Source organism: Pangasianodon hypophthalmus, chromosome 20, assembly GCF_027358585.1.
Source record: "Pangasianodon hypophthalmus isolate fPanHyp1 chromosome 20, fPanHyp1.pri, whole genome shotgun sequence".
NCBI lineage: Eukaryota > Metazoa > Chordata > Actinopteri > Siluriformes > Pangasiidae > Pangasianodon > Pangasianodon hypophthalmus.
In genome coordinates, this window is record NC_069729.1 from 8,836,759 (window position 1) to 8,854,370 (window position 17,612).

Sequence of the window (17,612 nt, forward strand, 5' to 3'; positions counted from 1 at the left end):
TAAAAGGTCCCTTCTCCCAATTTTCCTTAATGATGTCCAGGATGCCTCAAGGCCCCTGTGGAGGCTTGTGGGACCTTTCGAACTGCAAATAACAAGGGCTTAAGCCACTGATCCCAATTCCGAGCATTAGGCGAGCCATTAGGCAGTTGAGTGTTTTATCTTGGCCCAAATGCCCAGCTATGGGATTATGATGAACCTCGTGGAACAGAGATTTCCTAGGGTTTTTGTGGGACCAACAACTGGGTCGTCTCTTCATTAGTCTGAGTGTCCTGCATCACTTGATATAACCTATCCTAAATAATTGAAAAATAGATGTGGGTTAGCCCAATATTGGCCTTAATTTGCTGACCATCGATTACTCTCACTTGGTCAAAGGAGTGCCACAGGGTCTTGTTGCTCGACTGCTCCAAGGGGAAATCTCAGAGGGGAATCCCCAAGAGCCAACGCTGCGCACATTAAACACCATCCCTCGCTACTGCAGGACCCATCCACAAATATTTCCCTCACTAATGCCTGAAACCCTGGCCAATTTGTCCCCATGATTAGTGGATGGGTGAGGCGAGGACTAACTGCAGCCTCCACTATATGCTTTTGCCCCCGGAATTTAATGCTGACTGGCACCAGCGGATATTCATGAACTTCCACGGGCACACACCTCACCTGCACCAAACATGCAATTCCCAATGCCTCACCTTGAACCAGGCATTGGTGAACTGTTTTTGGATACTGTCTCTGCCTGTCGTTTTTGGATTTGTCTGCCTGCCTCTCAATAAAAGCTTTAAACTGCACTTGCAGCCATCTGCATTTACATTGCATGACAAAATACTGCGCCTCGAACATGGATGCAGCATGAAAGCAAGAGGAAAGGTACACCAGAATGATGGTACCGGCATTTGATTCTTTGCAGTTTCCCCAGTGGTTTTACACAGATGCTCTTTGAAAGCTCTCTGAATGGATTCTTCCTTCTTTTTTTCCTTGCCTTTAGTAAGTGAAAAGCATGCTCAAAGCATGCTCAAATGACTCGGCCATTTAAGAGCATTCCATTTTTTTGCCTTAAGAAGCTCTTGGGTTGCTTTCATTGTATGTTTTGGGTCATTATCCATCTTCACCACGCTGTCCTATCAGTTTTGCAGCATTTGACAGAATCTGAGCAGAAAGTGTAGCTCTATACACTTCAGAATTCATCCTGCTACTTCTATCAGCAGTCGCATCATCAATAAACACCAGTGACCCAGTTCAATTGGCAGCCACACATGCCCATACCATAACATTGCCTGAGGCCCATGTGGCAGCCTCCCTGCAGAGCTCACCACAGAGGCCAATGTGGCAGCCTCGCCACCAGAGCTCCAGCCCGAGACCAACGAGGTTGTCTCCCCTGCAGGGCTGCAGCCAGAGGCCAAAGGGGAGGCCTCCCACACCAAGTTCCCGCCAGAGGCAGATGGCACAGCCTCCCAGATCCTGTTCAAGCCTGAGACCGTAGGGGCAGCCTCCCACACCAAGTTCCTGCCAGGAGCTGATGGCACAGCATCCCAACTTCTTTTCCAGCTTGAGGCTGACTGGCACCAGCGGATATTCATGAACTTCCACGGGCACACACCTCACCTGCACCAAACATGCAATTCCCAATGCCTCACCTTGAACCAGGCATTGGTGAACTGTTTTTGGATACTGTCTCTGCCTGTCGTTTTTGGATTTGTCTGCCTGCCTCTCAATAAAAGCTTTAAACTGCATTTGCAGCCATCTGCATTTACATTGCATGACAAAATACTGTGCCTCAAGCCTTGTTCCTACATGAGACCGACGAGATGGCCTCCCATGCCATGCTGCTGCCAGAGGCCGACGGCGCAGCCTCCCGTGTCATGAGCAAGCCAGAGGCCAAGACCAGCTCACACCTGAGACTGAAGGCACAGCCTCCCAAGCCTGGTTCCCTCTAAATAACCCCGGTGATCCTGTCCCAGCCCCACCATCTGATCTCGGGGAGCCTGTCACTGACCCATGCTTAAGGTGCCTATAGCGTGACAGTGCGTGCTTCCGGCTCGACAGGACTTTGTTTATTTTGACGTGTGTTTTGTTTTGGTTCATGACCTGTCTCCAGCCATGTCTTGTCATTGGTTGTCTCCCTTATGTGTCATCATCACGCTCACCTGTTCCTAATTTGCCCTTGATTAGTTTGTATATTTATTCCCCTCCCTGTTTGTCTTTGTTCTTGGCCCTTTCAGTGTTTGCCACCTGATCATTACCAAGCTGTTGTTCAGTGTTTCTCATTCTGCTTTTGACTTCTTGCCTGCTTCTTGTTTCTCATGTTTGTTTGGCCTAGTTTGCCCAGTTTGTACAACGTCTGACCCTGGCCTGTTTTTGGATACTGTCTCTGCTTGTCGTTTTTGGATTTGTCATTTAAGCCATTTTATTTTCATTACACATTACGCAATGCAATGGAAAGATGAGTTGTCTTGCTGAGTCAAAGGAAATTAAGCAGCGGTACAGTATTTTCAGCAGCATCATATGTATATGTAGAGAGTCTTGAAAGAGCTTTGCTTCCTCCTACTCTGTGTCAAGGGCTTATAACTCTAATTCCAAAAACAAATAAAGACCCCCTCTTAATTTATAGTTGGCTGCCAATTACATTATTGAATAAAGATTATAAAATAATTGCTCGGGTTTTGTCAAAAAGACTGAAATGTTTTTTGAATAATCTAACTGATGAATGCCAATCTGGCTTTCTACAAAAAAGGAATATCTCCAATAATATAGTCTGACCTTAGATATATTAGACTATTCTGACCTTATCTCTAATGATTTTATTCTCTTCTTGGACTTTTATAAAGCCTTCAATTCCTTGAAACACGAATTTCTGTTACAAACCCTTCACAAGGTGGGATTCGGCGACTTTTTTTTTTTTCTTCAGATCTGTTACAATGCTTTACACCAATGGTAATAGCGCTATCAAACTCGGCACTGGTATCTCTCCTAGATTTGCTCTGAATCACAGAGTTAGGCAGGGATGCCCAAGCTCTCCGTATTTGGTTCTGATAGCTACATAACTTCAAACCTTTCATATTAGAGAGTTCCCATTAAAAGGAATCACTATTGACAGCAGCGAAGTAGTAATAAGTCAGTTAGCTGAGGACACTGCATTGTTCCTAAAGGATGCCTCTCAGTTTGCCATAGCATTACAGACTCTTCTGCCCTTTTCCAAAGCCTCAGGTCTTCACCTTAATATCAACAAACTCCCAGTTGGCAACTGTTTGAAATCTTCCATTTGTAACATTCCTGTAAAAGAAAGTGTTACCTATTTGGGGGTTAAAATAAAGATGACAAGAGATTTATCACATAAAGGCAGAGTTCTGCTCACTAAAGCAGAAGGCATTTCTCGTTTACATTATGCTGCTCAGTCATTTTATGTTGACAAACAGCCCTATAAATTAATTGATGGGATGTTGACAAAATTCTTATGGAAAAATAAAGTTCACTATATTAAGAAATCAATCATCTTAAACTCACATGATAAAGGCTGTCTAAATTTGATTGATTTTAGCTCTCTAAACAATAACCTTAAAATCAGCTGTCTTAGACAGTATCTTCGAAATCCATCATCCGTCTGGAATATAATTCCTAGTTATGTCTTCTCTCCTTTGAGTTTAGATGGTTTAGATTTTCTTTTAATGTGCAATTATAAAATTGAAAAACTTCCAAACTCTCTAAATTTTATCAACAAGCATTCACTGCTTGGATTCTTATCTACGAACACAATCTTTCACCCCAAAGATTCTTTTTTTGGAAAAACTGCAATGTTTTGTGTAGGAATAAATCTTTATTTCCTTAGAAGGTTTAGGAATGGGTTGTTAGTGAGTCAGCAATTTAATAATGAAAGTGCTTTATTTGAGTTTGCAGACTTTTGTGTTCTCAGAATACAAAATACCTATTACATAAAAGAATGTAGTTCTGGTAATATGGTTACCAGGGCTATCATTACTCAAATGATGCTGGATTCATTATAAATTTGATTTTATTTTTATGTAAATTTCACAGATGCATATTAACAAACTGCAAGCCTCATTTTACAGGGTTTGAGAAGGAGATAAAAATGAGTATGGATGTAATGTCAAAATCCAAAAACAGAAAAGCAACCAAAAAAGTTGCAATATGCTCTTCATTTACCATTTTCATATAAAAAGAGTGCTTAATGGTGCTTATGTACCCTCACATGTATATATTTCTATAATACAATTATATAATATAATTGATGGTTATGTTCTACCCTTATTTTGTTTTAGTGGTAACATAATGTTGTACATGAAACATTGTCCAGTTGTGACATGTTATATGTTGTATGTATCATGTGTTTATAATAAAGCATTTAAAAAAAATCAGCAGCAGGGAAACTGTATTGTAGTTGCATTAAAAAAAACATATGGGTAGCTACTGATTTGTCTGTAGACGCATTCACGTATTTCATATATTTTCCAGTTAAGTTGCAGTTTAAAAAGATAACTACGTGACGAGACTGAAGCTGGTTTCTTATTCACCAGCTTCTTATTCTGATTTTTTTTGTTACCACTTTCTGCCTATTTCAGATAGCATTATCCTTTCATTACGAAAATGTCAAAAAAAAAAAAAAAAAAAAAAAAAAAAATCTGACAATTCTGCATGAAACTAAATAGGCTATAATATACTTTCAAATTACTCAATAAGAAGAAATTTACTGTAGATTTTTTTTTAAATAATAGCCTGTGAACTTGGCATTTGAGACCATTTCATATGAAAATAAGTGTATTATTATTATTATTATTATTATTATTATTATTATTATTATAAGGAGATTATGGTGTAGGAAACTGTATGTGATAATACGCTTCATGGCACCATCTACAGGCGCGAGCTTTTAAGACCTGGACCTTTTAAGGTGTAACGGAAAGTAGGGATAAGAAGCCAGTTTCAGCCTTGTCCCTAGCTAACGTTAACTGTTTAAACTGCTACTTAACTGCATGAAATTAAGACACTTGTCTGATAAAGAAATATGTGAATGCATTTACAAACAATTCAGTTGCTCCCATATTACTTTTGTCAGCTTTTTTTTTTTTTAATGCAACTACAATACAGTTTCCTTGCTGTTGAGCACACGGCTCTGATAATTCCTCCATGTCAGAGGATACTCCATCTTTAATTGGGCAAGCGTGGCTAACTTTCAGAGCACCTCCCACCTCCCTATAGAGATTTAAGGTGAACGCCTTCTTGCAGGACCCCCACCAGTAAAAAATGTGCCAAAAGTCAGAAGCAAAGGAAAGATTCCAGTAGCAAAAAAAGATCTGCATCAGAAAAATCCACAGATAGAAAAAAGTGAAAGCAAAATTAGAGAGTGGATCAGAAATAATCTTTTTAAAAAAATAATTTTGATTTGATTCTTCATTACTTGCATTTGCTTGTGGATTTAATTTAATTTGAAAATTTTGGCACAAAATTAATAGATAATTCAGTACTTTCATACCAATGCAGAGCCCCGGTGTTACGCACCCGGAAGTACTTGCTTCGTTGCTGTGACGTAACGCTGAGTGAACGCGAAAGCGCAGGAAGTTATAGTTCTGTTGGTTGAGATTTTACATTTCTATTGGACAAGACGGGTCTATTTTCTTTTTCTTTTTTTTTTTTTACTCCAAAACCAGTGTGTTTCATGTACGTTATTGAAATCCCACCTATATATAAAAAATATCCTATCAGAGTTTGTAAGGACAGACGGAACCCGCCCACACCTCAGTGTTATGCAGCGCCGCTTCTACTGTATACACTGCGCTCAGTGTCCATCTGCCGCGTGACAGTGTAAAGAGGTGTGGGGTGTCCTTGCTACTGATGTTTAAACAGCTACCAGTGTGAAGGGAAAACGGACCAGAATTACTTGTAACTGATTGTGAGCCATTATTGAAAATCCAGTTATCATTTGCAAAGGAAATAAAACGCGTGAAGATGATAAGTAAGAGTGTTGTGAAGGCGTTTTCGGGCTCCATACGTGGGATTTCTTCTTCTAGCCTTCGACTGAATTCTCCACAAACTTCTGTCAGTGCCTCTCACACACACAGAGGTAATGTTAGCTTTTGCTGGATGTTTTTTTAAATGTCCCTTGATAATTACACATTCCAGTTTCTCCCCCATGACGCAGTTGATTTTATACAGCGTGTGTTTGCTAGCCTTTGCTAGCTCTTCGTTCTAACATTGGCTGGCTTCTCAAGTTGTTTAACGAAGTTAGCTGGGTCTCTAAGTGGGGTATATCGAAAGTGTGTAAAATAAACAAACGTTAGGTTTACCGATGATAGTAAATTTAATACAAATCAAACTGTTTTTTTTTTTAATAAAAAACTTAAATTTTTGTCACGGCTGTGTTTTATCGTGTTAATCCACAGAAGGGATCAAACGTAGGACACTGGAGAAAAATGAAATGCGGCCGCTCTACATGGACTTCCAGGCCACAACACCAATGGGAAGTATTTTATATAGTTACCGGAAATGTTCTTAAGAAGCATATATGATGTGGATGTTAAGCAGTAACTAATAACTTTACAGGAAACACTGAAACTTTGTGGTGTATTAATGTCTACTGCCTGTGGGAAATCTTTATAGAACAATTGATTTGAGTTGTGAAAAACGCCGCAGTAATTACTGCATATGACTTAAAGTGCTGTTTGGCTGACCTTGATGTGGACAATGTGGTTTATGTCTGTCTTTACAGGACCCAAGAGTAGTGGATGCCATGCTCCCTTACCAAGTGAACTACTACGGCAATCCACACTCCAGGACTCATGCTTATGGGTGGGAAAGTGAGAGTGCAATGGAAAGAGCAAGAAAAGTACCTATGATTTTATATTTCACTGTTTTATTGGACATCTCTGTGGATAGTTGATATTTCTTTGTTTTAGTACCACTCGTAATTCTGAAGTAATGTTACATTCAATTACTTCTTCATCTTCTTCTTCCTCTTCTTCACACTGCAGCAAAACAAACTGCTTCCTTTGCTGTGCAGCATGACAATAAAAATCCCTGTCACACAATATTCAGCAATCTGATGGCAGCCTACTAATATACTCTTTTTTTTTTTTTTTTTTTTTTTTTTTTTAAATTGTTGCATAAATATTTAAAAATTCTCTTGCTGCCACAAACGTGTGGTGGTTTTCTGTAATGTTTCTCACTGTCTTTAAACCAGGGGTTCCCAAACTATTTGGGAAACAACCCCAGATGGACAGTATGAATTTTCTCTGACCCCAGGCTTTGCCCACCCTACAATTTTTTTTTTTTCGTTTTTAATTCCAGATTTATAATATAGGACTAATGTAATATTTGAACATTTTATTATGTTAGTAACATATTGCATGTAGGCTGTGTGTAATGTAAGTGACTAAAAACCAAAGGAATATTCCTTGCACAGATTTACCAGTCTGTTCTATTGCTGTAGGAAAATAATCCATGCTGGAGTAGTGAGATGTGAAGCAGAAGGGCCTGGTTTATACTTGTCACGTGATTTTGCGTGATAGCAGTAGAGTGAGTGGCATTGTTCACACACTCACTGTGTATCAAATGTACATCCAGAAGATTTAAAAGTGACATTTAATAGATGGCACATCAGAGCCAAACACCCCTGTGTCAGGTTTCCAAGTGGAACTATAAAAATTTTTTAGCAATGTTAAACACACTGACGAGCTCTGTTTCTCTTAAAACTTTGAGGACAGCATCATGATTGTTGCCATGCTAGTTTTTTATGGAGGTCGATGGACAGGGAAATTTGTATTTTTTTAATTGCTGAACTATGCCAGTGCAGCATCTTAGGATAGTAGAAAGATTAAAATAACATGCACCCTATTAATTCAAATGTGGCTTGTCTGAACGTGACTCCCAGTAACATTTCAAAATATTACCACACAAAATACATCTTTGATATAAATACTCCAGTGTGTCTGCCTTTGGACTGAAAGCGTAGGGCAATCAGCCATTTGATAGAGATCACAGTGATGCATACAGCTTCTGGCTTTTGTTATGAACTTTAATGCTGAATGGTAAACAGAATCCAGTGGCTTCAAAGCTGCGTTTGAAGCATGCATCCGCAAAATATCACCATAGTCTCTCTCTCTCTATATTATTATAAATCTTTGACAACAAAATTAAAAAGCTAAAATGTTAAGAAAATACTTGAAAAAGGACAAAACATACTTCTGGAAGTATAACGTATTTGCGAGAAACAGTGCAATGAATGGTAAGTGGGACAATTAATGCTTTGCTTGGCTCCAATTTGACTACACCTTAATAGTTTGCTTTTGCTTATGTAAGCCAAATTGAAATAGCTTAGTTTATGTCTGTACTATTGTGTATTTCCCCTCCAGCAAGTAGCAGATCTAATTGGTGCTGATCCACGAGAAATTGTGTTTACCAGTGGTGCCACAGAGTCCAACAATATGTCCATCAAAGTAAGTGCTTCCTTATTCTATAACAAGAAGGGTCACGTAAAGATGAGCGCAAAGTATCATATCTTAATGCAGATAACGGAACAGTTTTTCATGACTTTCCAGTACTGTTTAGTGTCATTGCAGAATACATATGCAGAGAAATTATTCTCAACTTGCTTATTTGATCACAGGGTGTGGCCCGTTTCTATAAAGCCAAGAAGAAACACATCATCACCACACAGACAGAACACAAGTGTGTACTAGACTCCTGTCGTGTCCTAGAGGCTGAGGGATTTAAAGTAACCTACCTGCCCGTAAAAGAAAATGGCTTGATTGACCTCCAGGTGTGATGCATTGACGGATTTGTATCAAGCACATAGATTTTTCTAAAAAAAAGATATTATTTTTACTATTGTTAATTTAATTGTATCATTGCATTATGCTTTTTTCAGCAATTAGAGGAAACAATATGTTCTGATACGAGCTTGGTCTCTGTGATGACTGTTAACAATGAGATTGGAGTCAAACAACCAATCAAAGAAATAGGTAATTGCACCTATAAGAAATTTTCTCACAAACGTGGTTGGTGTTAGTCCCTGAAAGATAATCCATTCATTTAAACCATTAAAGCCTTTCTTTGTCCCACAAGATTGATATCTCACCACTCACATGAAAATAAAAACAACGTGCTCCTGTAACTATTTTATTGGATCTCATGGGATTCCAGTCCCGGTGCACATAGCTATGGCCAAGTGTACTGTACATATATGACTAACTATGAAACTGTGCAGCCACATCATTGTCTTCCTCTTCGGCTAATGTTCCCTCTTTTAGGTCAGATCTGTAGGTCCAAGAATGTATTCTTCCACACTGATGCAGCCCAGGCAGTCGGAAAAATCCCCATCAATGTCTCTACCTTGAAAGTGGATTTAATGTCTATTAGTGGCCACAAAATATATGGCCCCAAAGGTATAATAAGACATCTACTTTTTTAAAACATTTTATTCAAAGACAATAAAGATTGCAGGCTAAGCTGAGAATTTGTATATTGTAGAATATTTAAGTTGTGATTTTTGTAAATTACCAGGTGTTGGTGCTCTGTATGTGAGGAGGAGGCCCAGGGTTCGTATTGAGCCATTGCAGAGTGGAGGGGGTCAGGAGAGAGGCCTGCGCTCAGGCACTGTACCCACTCCACTGGCTGTGGGTCTCGGCATTGCCTGCGAGATTGCCCAGCAAGAAATGGAGGTAGAACCTAACAGTTACTCCTGTGCACTATTTTGTGTTAAGTGGACTAAACGTGTAAGCTTTATATACACATGTACAAGCCTAAAAATGATTCCTCTTACAGTATGACCATGCCCGAGTCTCCATGCTTGCTAATCGTCTTGTGCAGAAGATAATGTCTGAGATTCCTGATGTTGTGATGAATGGAGATCCTGAACAGCGATATCCAGGTTAGACACTCGGATGTTTGTGAGAAACTGACCTCTCTGAAATACCTGAGCATGACAAAATTGCACTAACCCACAGAAGTGCGTGGTGCCACCCAGTGAATAAAGTGCCATGAATTATAGGTTACAGTACATGAAAAGCATGTTGTGTACCAACCAGGTGGACTGGGCAATGTGTTCAGTTTGAATTCAGCCCAGAATCCTGAAGTACAAAAAGGCTAAACACCATAGTAAAAAATCTTAACTCACATAAGAAGTGTCAAACAAGGTTAATATTAGAGACTATATTAAAAAGACCGTTTTAAATCAGCTATTGGAAGTGTTGCCAAATAACATGCTGTTCTAGTTACCAGATATGAAATAATCTTATCAAATATGGAATAACATTTTTCTCCAGTTATCACATAAAATACTGACATGCCTTGATTTTAAATGTTTAGACGTTTAGTCAAATATTTTCAATTGTGTAACGGAGGTTTGTTGAATTAGCTTAATTAGAAGACTTGAGTTTGATGCGAACTCTATCAGTGAAGCAACTGCAACACATCCCAGTTGCTGATAATTGAAACCATGGAGTCTTTCACAGACAGCAAAAATTTTGTGATTAAATTGTTGATAGAAGGTAAACTTAGTAAAAACTAACTCAAAGCGAAGAAACTGCCATAAATTTGTTCATATGACTTTAATTAATCAAATTTGTTTTGTTAGTGCTACTACGGGGTGCCCATTCCAATGCTGCAAGGTTGAAGTGTTGCAATAAATTTTTCTTTTTGACCTAAATGTGACACCTCATTTTTCAGAGTTGTGTGAACACACATCTTTTAAAATCAGATGGTCTACCTTCATATGTTGCTCTAGAGTGGATGCATAACCTATGTGTGGCCATGTGACCACAGTGAAAATGCTTAGATTCTTTAGATAAAGAAGTGCCAGCATTGGGCGCAAAATAGCGAAAGCTACAGATGTACTTTTTTCCTTTCTCACTCTTATTAGCTATGGAACTCAGCTGATAATCTTTGGAATTAAAGCTTGTACTGCAAGTCTATTCATCTTGCTGCTGCATTGGAGGATTTCCCCACATTTATTGTTGTTGATGCAAAGGAATTATGCACAATGTTATTGATTTGCCAAATGTGCACATGCGTCGTGCTTCAGTGCAGATGTCAGTTTACAATAAGGACAGAAATAGGTCTCTTGCAAAAGGTGAATGTGTACCATGAAGGCAGAAAGCTCACATCTAAGTAAACAGTTGGAATTAAGCAGTAAAGAGAACAGCCCAAACTCACTATATTACAGTGATATGTACAGTGATATGCTGTGCTGTCCTGCTGCAAATTGATTTTTTTTTTTTTTTTTTAATGGTTTTGAAGTTCATGCTTGCAAAACAACCCTGCTGAAATTGTGCCTTGACTTGCTGTCCCCTCTAAAAGTTTCGGAATGGCAAGGCTAATTCTTTTGATTTTACTATACACTGGAGACATTTGGGTTTGAGATCAAAAGACGATAGATCAGAATTTCAGCATTCATTTCCTGATATTTACATCTAGATGTGTTAAACAACATGGCACCTTTGGTTGCAAACCACCCAATTTTTAGGTGAGCAAAAGTATAGTCACAGATAGTCTTAAAGTAAGTTAAAGTAAATAACACTTAATATTTGGTTGCATATCCCTTGCTGTTGCATTCTTCTTTTGTGATGCTTTTCCAGGCTTGTACCATAAGTTCTTTCATTTGTTGTTGTTTTGGGGGGTTTCTCCCTTCAGTCTCCTCTTTAGAAGCTTGACCGACCAGTTCCATGTCTGGTTGTTAGTATACCAGTTGTTTTTCTTTTTCGGGACATTCCAAATTATTGTATTGGCTATGCCTAATGCTTGTGCAGTGGTTCTCTCTCCTTTCTCAAGTTCACAATGGCTTGCTTTTCTCCCATAGGCAGCGCTCAGGTCTTGATGCTGGTTTATCCTTTTTAACAACAAATGCAGGTGAAAACCAGGGCTCAATCCAAGAGTAGACATTCAGAGCTATTAATTATTTAAAAACAGTCTATCTAATAGGGCACACCTATGCAACAAGAAACACCTGTCAGACACATATTCCAATATTGTTGATCACTTGAAGAATGAGTTCAAGCAAGAGGTGCCATGTTGTTTAACAGACGCTAAGTTGTTTAACACATCTAGTTGTAAATATCAGGAAATGAAAGCTGACATTTTTGTTGTCTCGTTCATCTTTTGATTTCAAACTCAAATGTCTTCAGTGTATAGCAAAAACAAAAGAATTGGCCTTGCCATTCCAATACTTTTGGAGGGAACTGTATGTATTTGTACTGGATATTATGGTGATGTGCGACACCTTTCATCATCCTTTAGGATGCGTCAATTTATCATTTGCCTATGTTGAGGGAGAAAGTCTGCTGATGGCCTTAAAAGATGTTGCACTTTCTTCTGGGAGGTCAGTTATTACTCAGATACTGATGAAAATCTTATCTTGTGTTTTACTCTAACTGTTGTTTAGAAGTTGTGTCTTGTTACTCTAACTGAGAATAGTCCCTTGTTTGTAGTGCATGCACGTCTGCTTCTTTAGAACCTTCCTACGTACTGAGAGCAATAGGAACAGATGAGGATCTTGCCCATTCCTCAATCCGGTACGCATTAGGTTTGGAGTTTTTAATTTGCTAATTAGTGTCTACAAGCATTAGGGTAACTGCAGTTATCACTCGTGTGCAGGTTTGGAATTGGGCGCTTTACTACAGAGGAGGAAGTGGACTACACAGCGGAGAAGTGCATTCAGCAGGTTCACCGTCTACGGGAGATGAGGTAATTTATTCACCTCTACATTGCCTTGGTGGGACCCGAACAAATTTAATAGTAATGTCTATAGCTTTTCTGACAGATTGTTTGTTTTACAGTCCTCTGTGGGAGATGGTGCAAGAAGGCATTGATCTGAAAAGTATCAAATGGACACAGCACTAAAGAGCCTGTCAAGATGAAATGATGGAAGATTACTGCAGTGTGAATAATTAGTTGTATAGCTTACCTAGAACTTCTCTTTACTCACGCACAAGAAACGCACACAATCTTTTCTTCTTGAAAATTGAGATCATTCTTTGAGCAGTGTTTTTGAGTGGAGTTCCATAGGAGAGGCTTCTTAGAATTAGTTTTATCAATATAGAATATGGGAAAGATATGAGTGAGTAATGTTTTTGTTATGTAGATTTTTTTCTACATTCCTGTTTTCAGGTCATTCACACTGCATAAAACAATCATTACTATATGTAGTCTTTGTCTCTTACAGTGTTGTGTGTTCAGTTGTATATAAAGCCAGCACTTAGCTTTTCCAATCCTCCTATTATATAGTGTCTTTTGTCATTATAAATTCTTCTAATTATACATCAGTAACAGTCCAATGTGCGCACATTGAGATCTTCAGACTAGTTCTATGGACACTTTCTTTTCTTTTTTTTTTTTGAGAGAGAGAGATGTATTTATGAAACCTTGATTAAAAAATGTGAATTAAAGCTTCAAAAGGTCTGAAAACAGAGTAACATGGCTTGGTAGTATGTTTTATAATGTGTATGACCCTGTGGGTTCTGGTTTATTGTTCTTCCAAATTTAATTGTAATGTTTGTGTTTCTCTGTTTATCTGAATGCATTTTATAGCAAAAATAACAATGAGTTTCCAGAACATGTCTTATTTCTCATTATTATTATTCTAGGAAAAAAATAATCACTGCATTGGTGGTTTTTAGCTTTGGTTTAGCAGTATTACATCCTTCCCTTGAATTCTGAATAATACACACATTGGATATAAAAAGGATACACAGGTTTTTGTGAAATGAATGAAACCAAGATAAATAATGTCTGAACTTTTTCCACCCTCAATGTGAAATAACAACATATAAATATAGCTGTGAGCAGCAATTATCGAAGGTTCAACACTTTAGGGCCTCTAAGGGCATGCGTAAAAAGATATTACTTAATATTGTGCAAGCCTGTAAGCACCTAAAGCAAAGGAAAAACAAGTTAATTTTAAGAAGTATATGGTAATTTATGGTAAAGAAATGGCATTTTTAAACATTTAAACTGTTGTAGCACCATCTATTTTCTGATCTCCAGCTCCAGCAGCTCTGACCCGTCGAGGCATGGACTCCTTAAGCTGTGTGCTTTGGCACCAATGCGTTAGCAGCAGATCCTGTAAGTCCTGTAAGTTGCGAGATGGGGCCTCCTTGGATCGGACTTGTTTGTCCAGCACCAGCTCGATCGGATTGAGATCTGGGGAATTTGGAGGCCAAGACAACACCTTTAACTCTGCCATGTTCCTCAAACCATTCCTGAACAATTTTTTGCAGTGTGGCACGGCGCATTATCCTGCTGAAAGAGGCCACTGCCATAAAGGAATACTGTTGCCAAGAAGGGGTGTACTTGGTCTGCAATGTTTAGGTAGGTGGTATGTGTCAAAGTAACACCCACATGAATTCCAAGACCCAAGCTTTCCCAGCAGAACATTGCCCAGAGCATCACACTGCCTCTACCGGCTTGCCTTCTTCCCATAGTGCATACTGGTGCCATCTCTTCCCAATGTAAGCGACGCACATGCACCCGGCTGTCCACATGATGTAAAAGAAAACATGATTCTTCAGACCAGGTCACCTTCTTCCATTGCTCCATGGTCCAGTTCTGATGCTCATATGTCCGCTGTACGCACTTTCAGCAATGGACAGGGGTCAATATGGGTGCTCTGACCGGTCTGCGGCTACGCAGCCCCCTATGCAGCAAGCTGTGATGGTGTTTTCTGACACCTTTCTCTCATAGCCAACATTTACTTTTTCCAGCAATTTGTGCAACCTACTGCTCTGTAAGATCGGACCAGATGGGCTAGCCTTCACTCCCTGTGTGTATCAATGAGCCTTGGGTGCCCATGACCCTGTCGTCAGTTTACTGGTTGTCCTTCCTTGGACCACTTTTAGTAGGTACTTACCACTGCATAAAGGAAACATCCCACAAGACCTGCCGTTTTGGAGATGCCCTGACCCAGTCATCTAGCCATCACAATTTGCCAAAGTCGCTCAGATCCTTACGCTTGTCCTGTTTCCAGCACATTAACTTCAAGAACTGACTGTTCCCTTGCTGCCTAACATATCCCACCCCTTGACAGGTGCCACTGTAATGAGATAATCAATGTTATTCACTTCACCTGTCAGTGGTTTTTATGGCTGATTGATGTATAGGTTGCATGTGTTTACTTAATTCCATGCAATTTGAAATAGTATTTTTAAATTAGTTACTGACCTAGAGAGTCCAGGAAAATGTTCTACACTGGTTTTGTTGTGATTGAGTAAAAACCCTAGGACTAGTTCACAAAAGTGTGTTTTTTAAATAATCTCAAATATTTAATGAACAGTTTGGTTGACACCAGTGGTTCATGAGGCAAAGTTGTTCAGAATGTGGAGATCTAACATATGATATGAATACCATGTACGAATAATATACAATAATTTACACATGTACAACGTCTCCCAGTGGCCAATTTTTGTCAATTTTTGCACAGACCATTGATTGGCCGATGGCCGCCTTGTTTTTCAGTATTCACAACTGTCCTCATAGAAACTGATGGGACCTTGGACAAAGACACTCCGTGCAAGATTTCAAGTTGATTGGATGAATGGTTCCATATTTAGTGCCAATTTCATGTTTTGTCCTGTTATAGCACCACGACTTGGCCATTTTGTGCATGTGACCTCAGATTGAGCCAAGACATAAGTGTGCCAAGTTTGGTGAAAATATCTCATTCCATTTAGGAGTTATGGCCACTTCCATTTAAAAGTGGCCATGCCTTCTTCAAACATTTTTGCGTGCCGTCATGGTGATGCATAGAAAGTTCAACTTTTTTCAATAATTATTGATCTAAGGAGTACATACAATTGTCCTGCACTGGTTTTATTTTGATTGAGCAAAATTTCTCACAGACTTCTGGGGCCAAGCAAGTCCACCAAGTTTAGTTCCAACTGGCCTTTGTTAACTTTGTCTAATAGCTGCTGAAAATTTCGTTGGCCAATGGCGGACATGTTTTTCAAGATATGCAACTGTCCTCCCAAACATTGATTAGACATTTGAGAAAGACACTGCGTGCAAATTTCCAAGTCAACTGGACCAATGGTTCCATAGTTAGAGCCAATTTCATGTTTTTTCCTGTTATAGTGCCACCAACCGGTCACAGTCAGTAATTTTTTTTATGTGTCCTCAAATTGAACCCATACATAAGTTTGTCAATTTCGGTTAAAATATCTCATTCCATTCAAGAGTTATAGCCAATTAAGTAAAAGGGGCACTTCAAAAATTTTGACATGCCTTCAAAGGTTAAATAAAAAACTCCACATTTTTGGATAATTATTGATAATGGGACTCCAGAGAATCCTTCTGGACTGGTTTGGTTCCAATCAGACAAACAGCCCGCTTCAGGTCACCCCAAAGCTTTTTAGTTGGATTCAGGTCTGGGCTCTGGTTAAGTCATTCAAAAACATTGATCTGAAGGCGAAACTCGCCAAGAACAAGCAGAATCTAAAGATGCAATACTGGCAGAGCATCAATAGGGAAGAAACCCAGCGTCTGGTGATGTCTAAGTGTTTTAGACTTCAGGAAGTCAATGACTGCAGAGGATTTGCGACCAAGTACGAAAAATGACAATTTAATTTATGCTTGTTAGTTTGTCCAATTACTTTTGGTCCTTTAAAACAAGGTTTGGTTGATAGTGGATAATAATACAAAACAAAGGGAAAACCTTGGGCTACAGTTATGTTTTCAAATTAAATATGAACTTGTATTGATATTCAGATGGAAACAATTTTACACAAATTTACAATTTGGGCATGAGCAAGATCTTTGTATATATCCTTTTATACAATCTTCTATTTGTCATATATACAATCAAAATCAATTCTGTACAACATACAACAAGCGCTGTTATAAAAGTGCAACTTTTTTGAGCATATATGACATAAGAGGGTGGATATCACAACACAGCATACAGAATGTACCCCTAAACATCTCGCTATTCATTTATACAGAATTTAGACATATTAAGCCACTTCTGCTATGATTGGGAATAACAACAAACATAACACATAGCACTGGACATTGCTCTTCCACATTATGGTAAACAGGTAACCAGCCCTGTAGATCACATAGTAAAAGCAAAAAGGCAACTAAGATGGGTCTGACACCTCAAGGTCAAACACACTGTGGTACTGACAGCAAATACATGTAAACATACATGATTTGCTCTGATGTAACATATATGTAACATTACAGAGTTATGAACAGATTTATGAACTCAACATGGGGGCATGGTAAAGAAAACTTTAAGTGCCAGTTCGAGTTTCTAGAAGGCTGGAGTAATAATTTACATTTGCATGTGGTGTGTAGAGGGAAAAGACAACAATAGGGCCAAAAATAGGGCATTTGAAAAATAAAGTCAGTGACCATTGTACTTTCTTTTCTGCAAAATAGATGTTTAAACAGCTTTAGAGGATGAAATTATGGAAAAGTGTACCAGTCTGTATACACGTTTCAATTTCAGTGCACCACTTTTTGGATTCATTAAAAAAACAAACAAAACAAACAAACAAACAAAAAAAACCCACACACGTTTATAATGTGTAGTGATGACCAGCAGAGAATGATCTCTTATTGTCTTCTAGTCTGTTAGTGTGACTGCAGCTGCAACATGGTGTACTGGGGGACAT

General features: G+C 38.8%; 1 protein-coding gene across 2 annotated transcripts; it reads left to right on the forward strand.

Moving 5' to 3' along the window:
• The first annotated feature begins 5,608 nt into the window (after window positions 1-5,608).
• Window positions 5,609-13,411, forward strand: nfs1 (NFS1 cysteine desulfurase). 2 transcript variants are annotated; one of them, XM_053227228.1, is made up of 13 exons: window positions 5,609-6,073; window positions 6,396-6,468; window positions 6,718-6,835; window positions 8,361-8,444; window positions 8,615-8,767; window positions 8,876-8,969; window positions 9,258-9,392; window positions 9,511-9,668; window positions 9,772-9,877; window positions 12,241-12,322; window positions 12,432-12,515; window positions 12,598-12,687; window positions 12,780-13,411. In XM_053227228.1, the coding sequence occupies exons 1-13, from the start codon at window positions 5,959-5,961 to the stop codon at window positions 12,841-12,843; spliced, it is 1,356 nt and encodes a 451-aa protein (XP_053083203.1). In that variant the 5' UTR covers window positions 5,609-5,958; the 3' UTR covers window positions 12,844-13,411. The 2 variants fall into 2 exon arrangements, with proteins under 2 accessions (XP_053083203.1, XP_053083202.1); XM_053227227.1 differs by having other exon boundaries at window positions 5,617-6,073; window positions 6,393-6,468.
• Window positions 13,412-17,612: the final 4,201 nt, after the last annotated feature.

Coding starts and splice junctions, on each gene's coding strand:
- nfs1 (XM_053227227.1), top strand. CDS start 5,959: ATGATAAGTAAGAGTGTTGTGAAGGCGTTTTCGGGCTCCATACGTGGG. Junction 6,836..8,360: donor CAATGGAAAGAGCAAGAAAA/GTACCTATGATT, acceptor TTTCCCCTCCAG/CAAGTAGCAGATCTAATTGG. Junction 12,688..12,779: donor CACCGTCTACGGGAGATGAG/GTAATTTATTCA, acceptor TTTGTTTTACAG/TCCTCTGTGGGAGATGGTGC.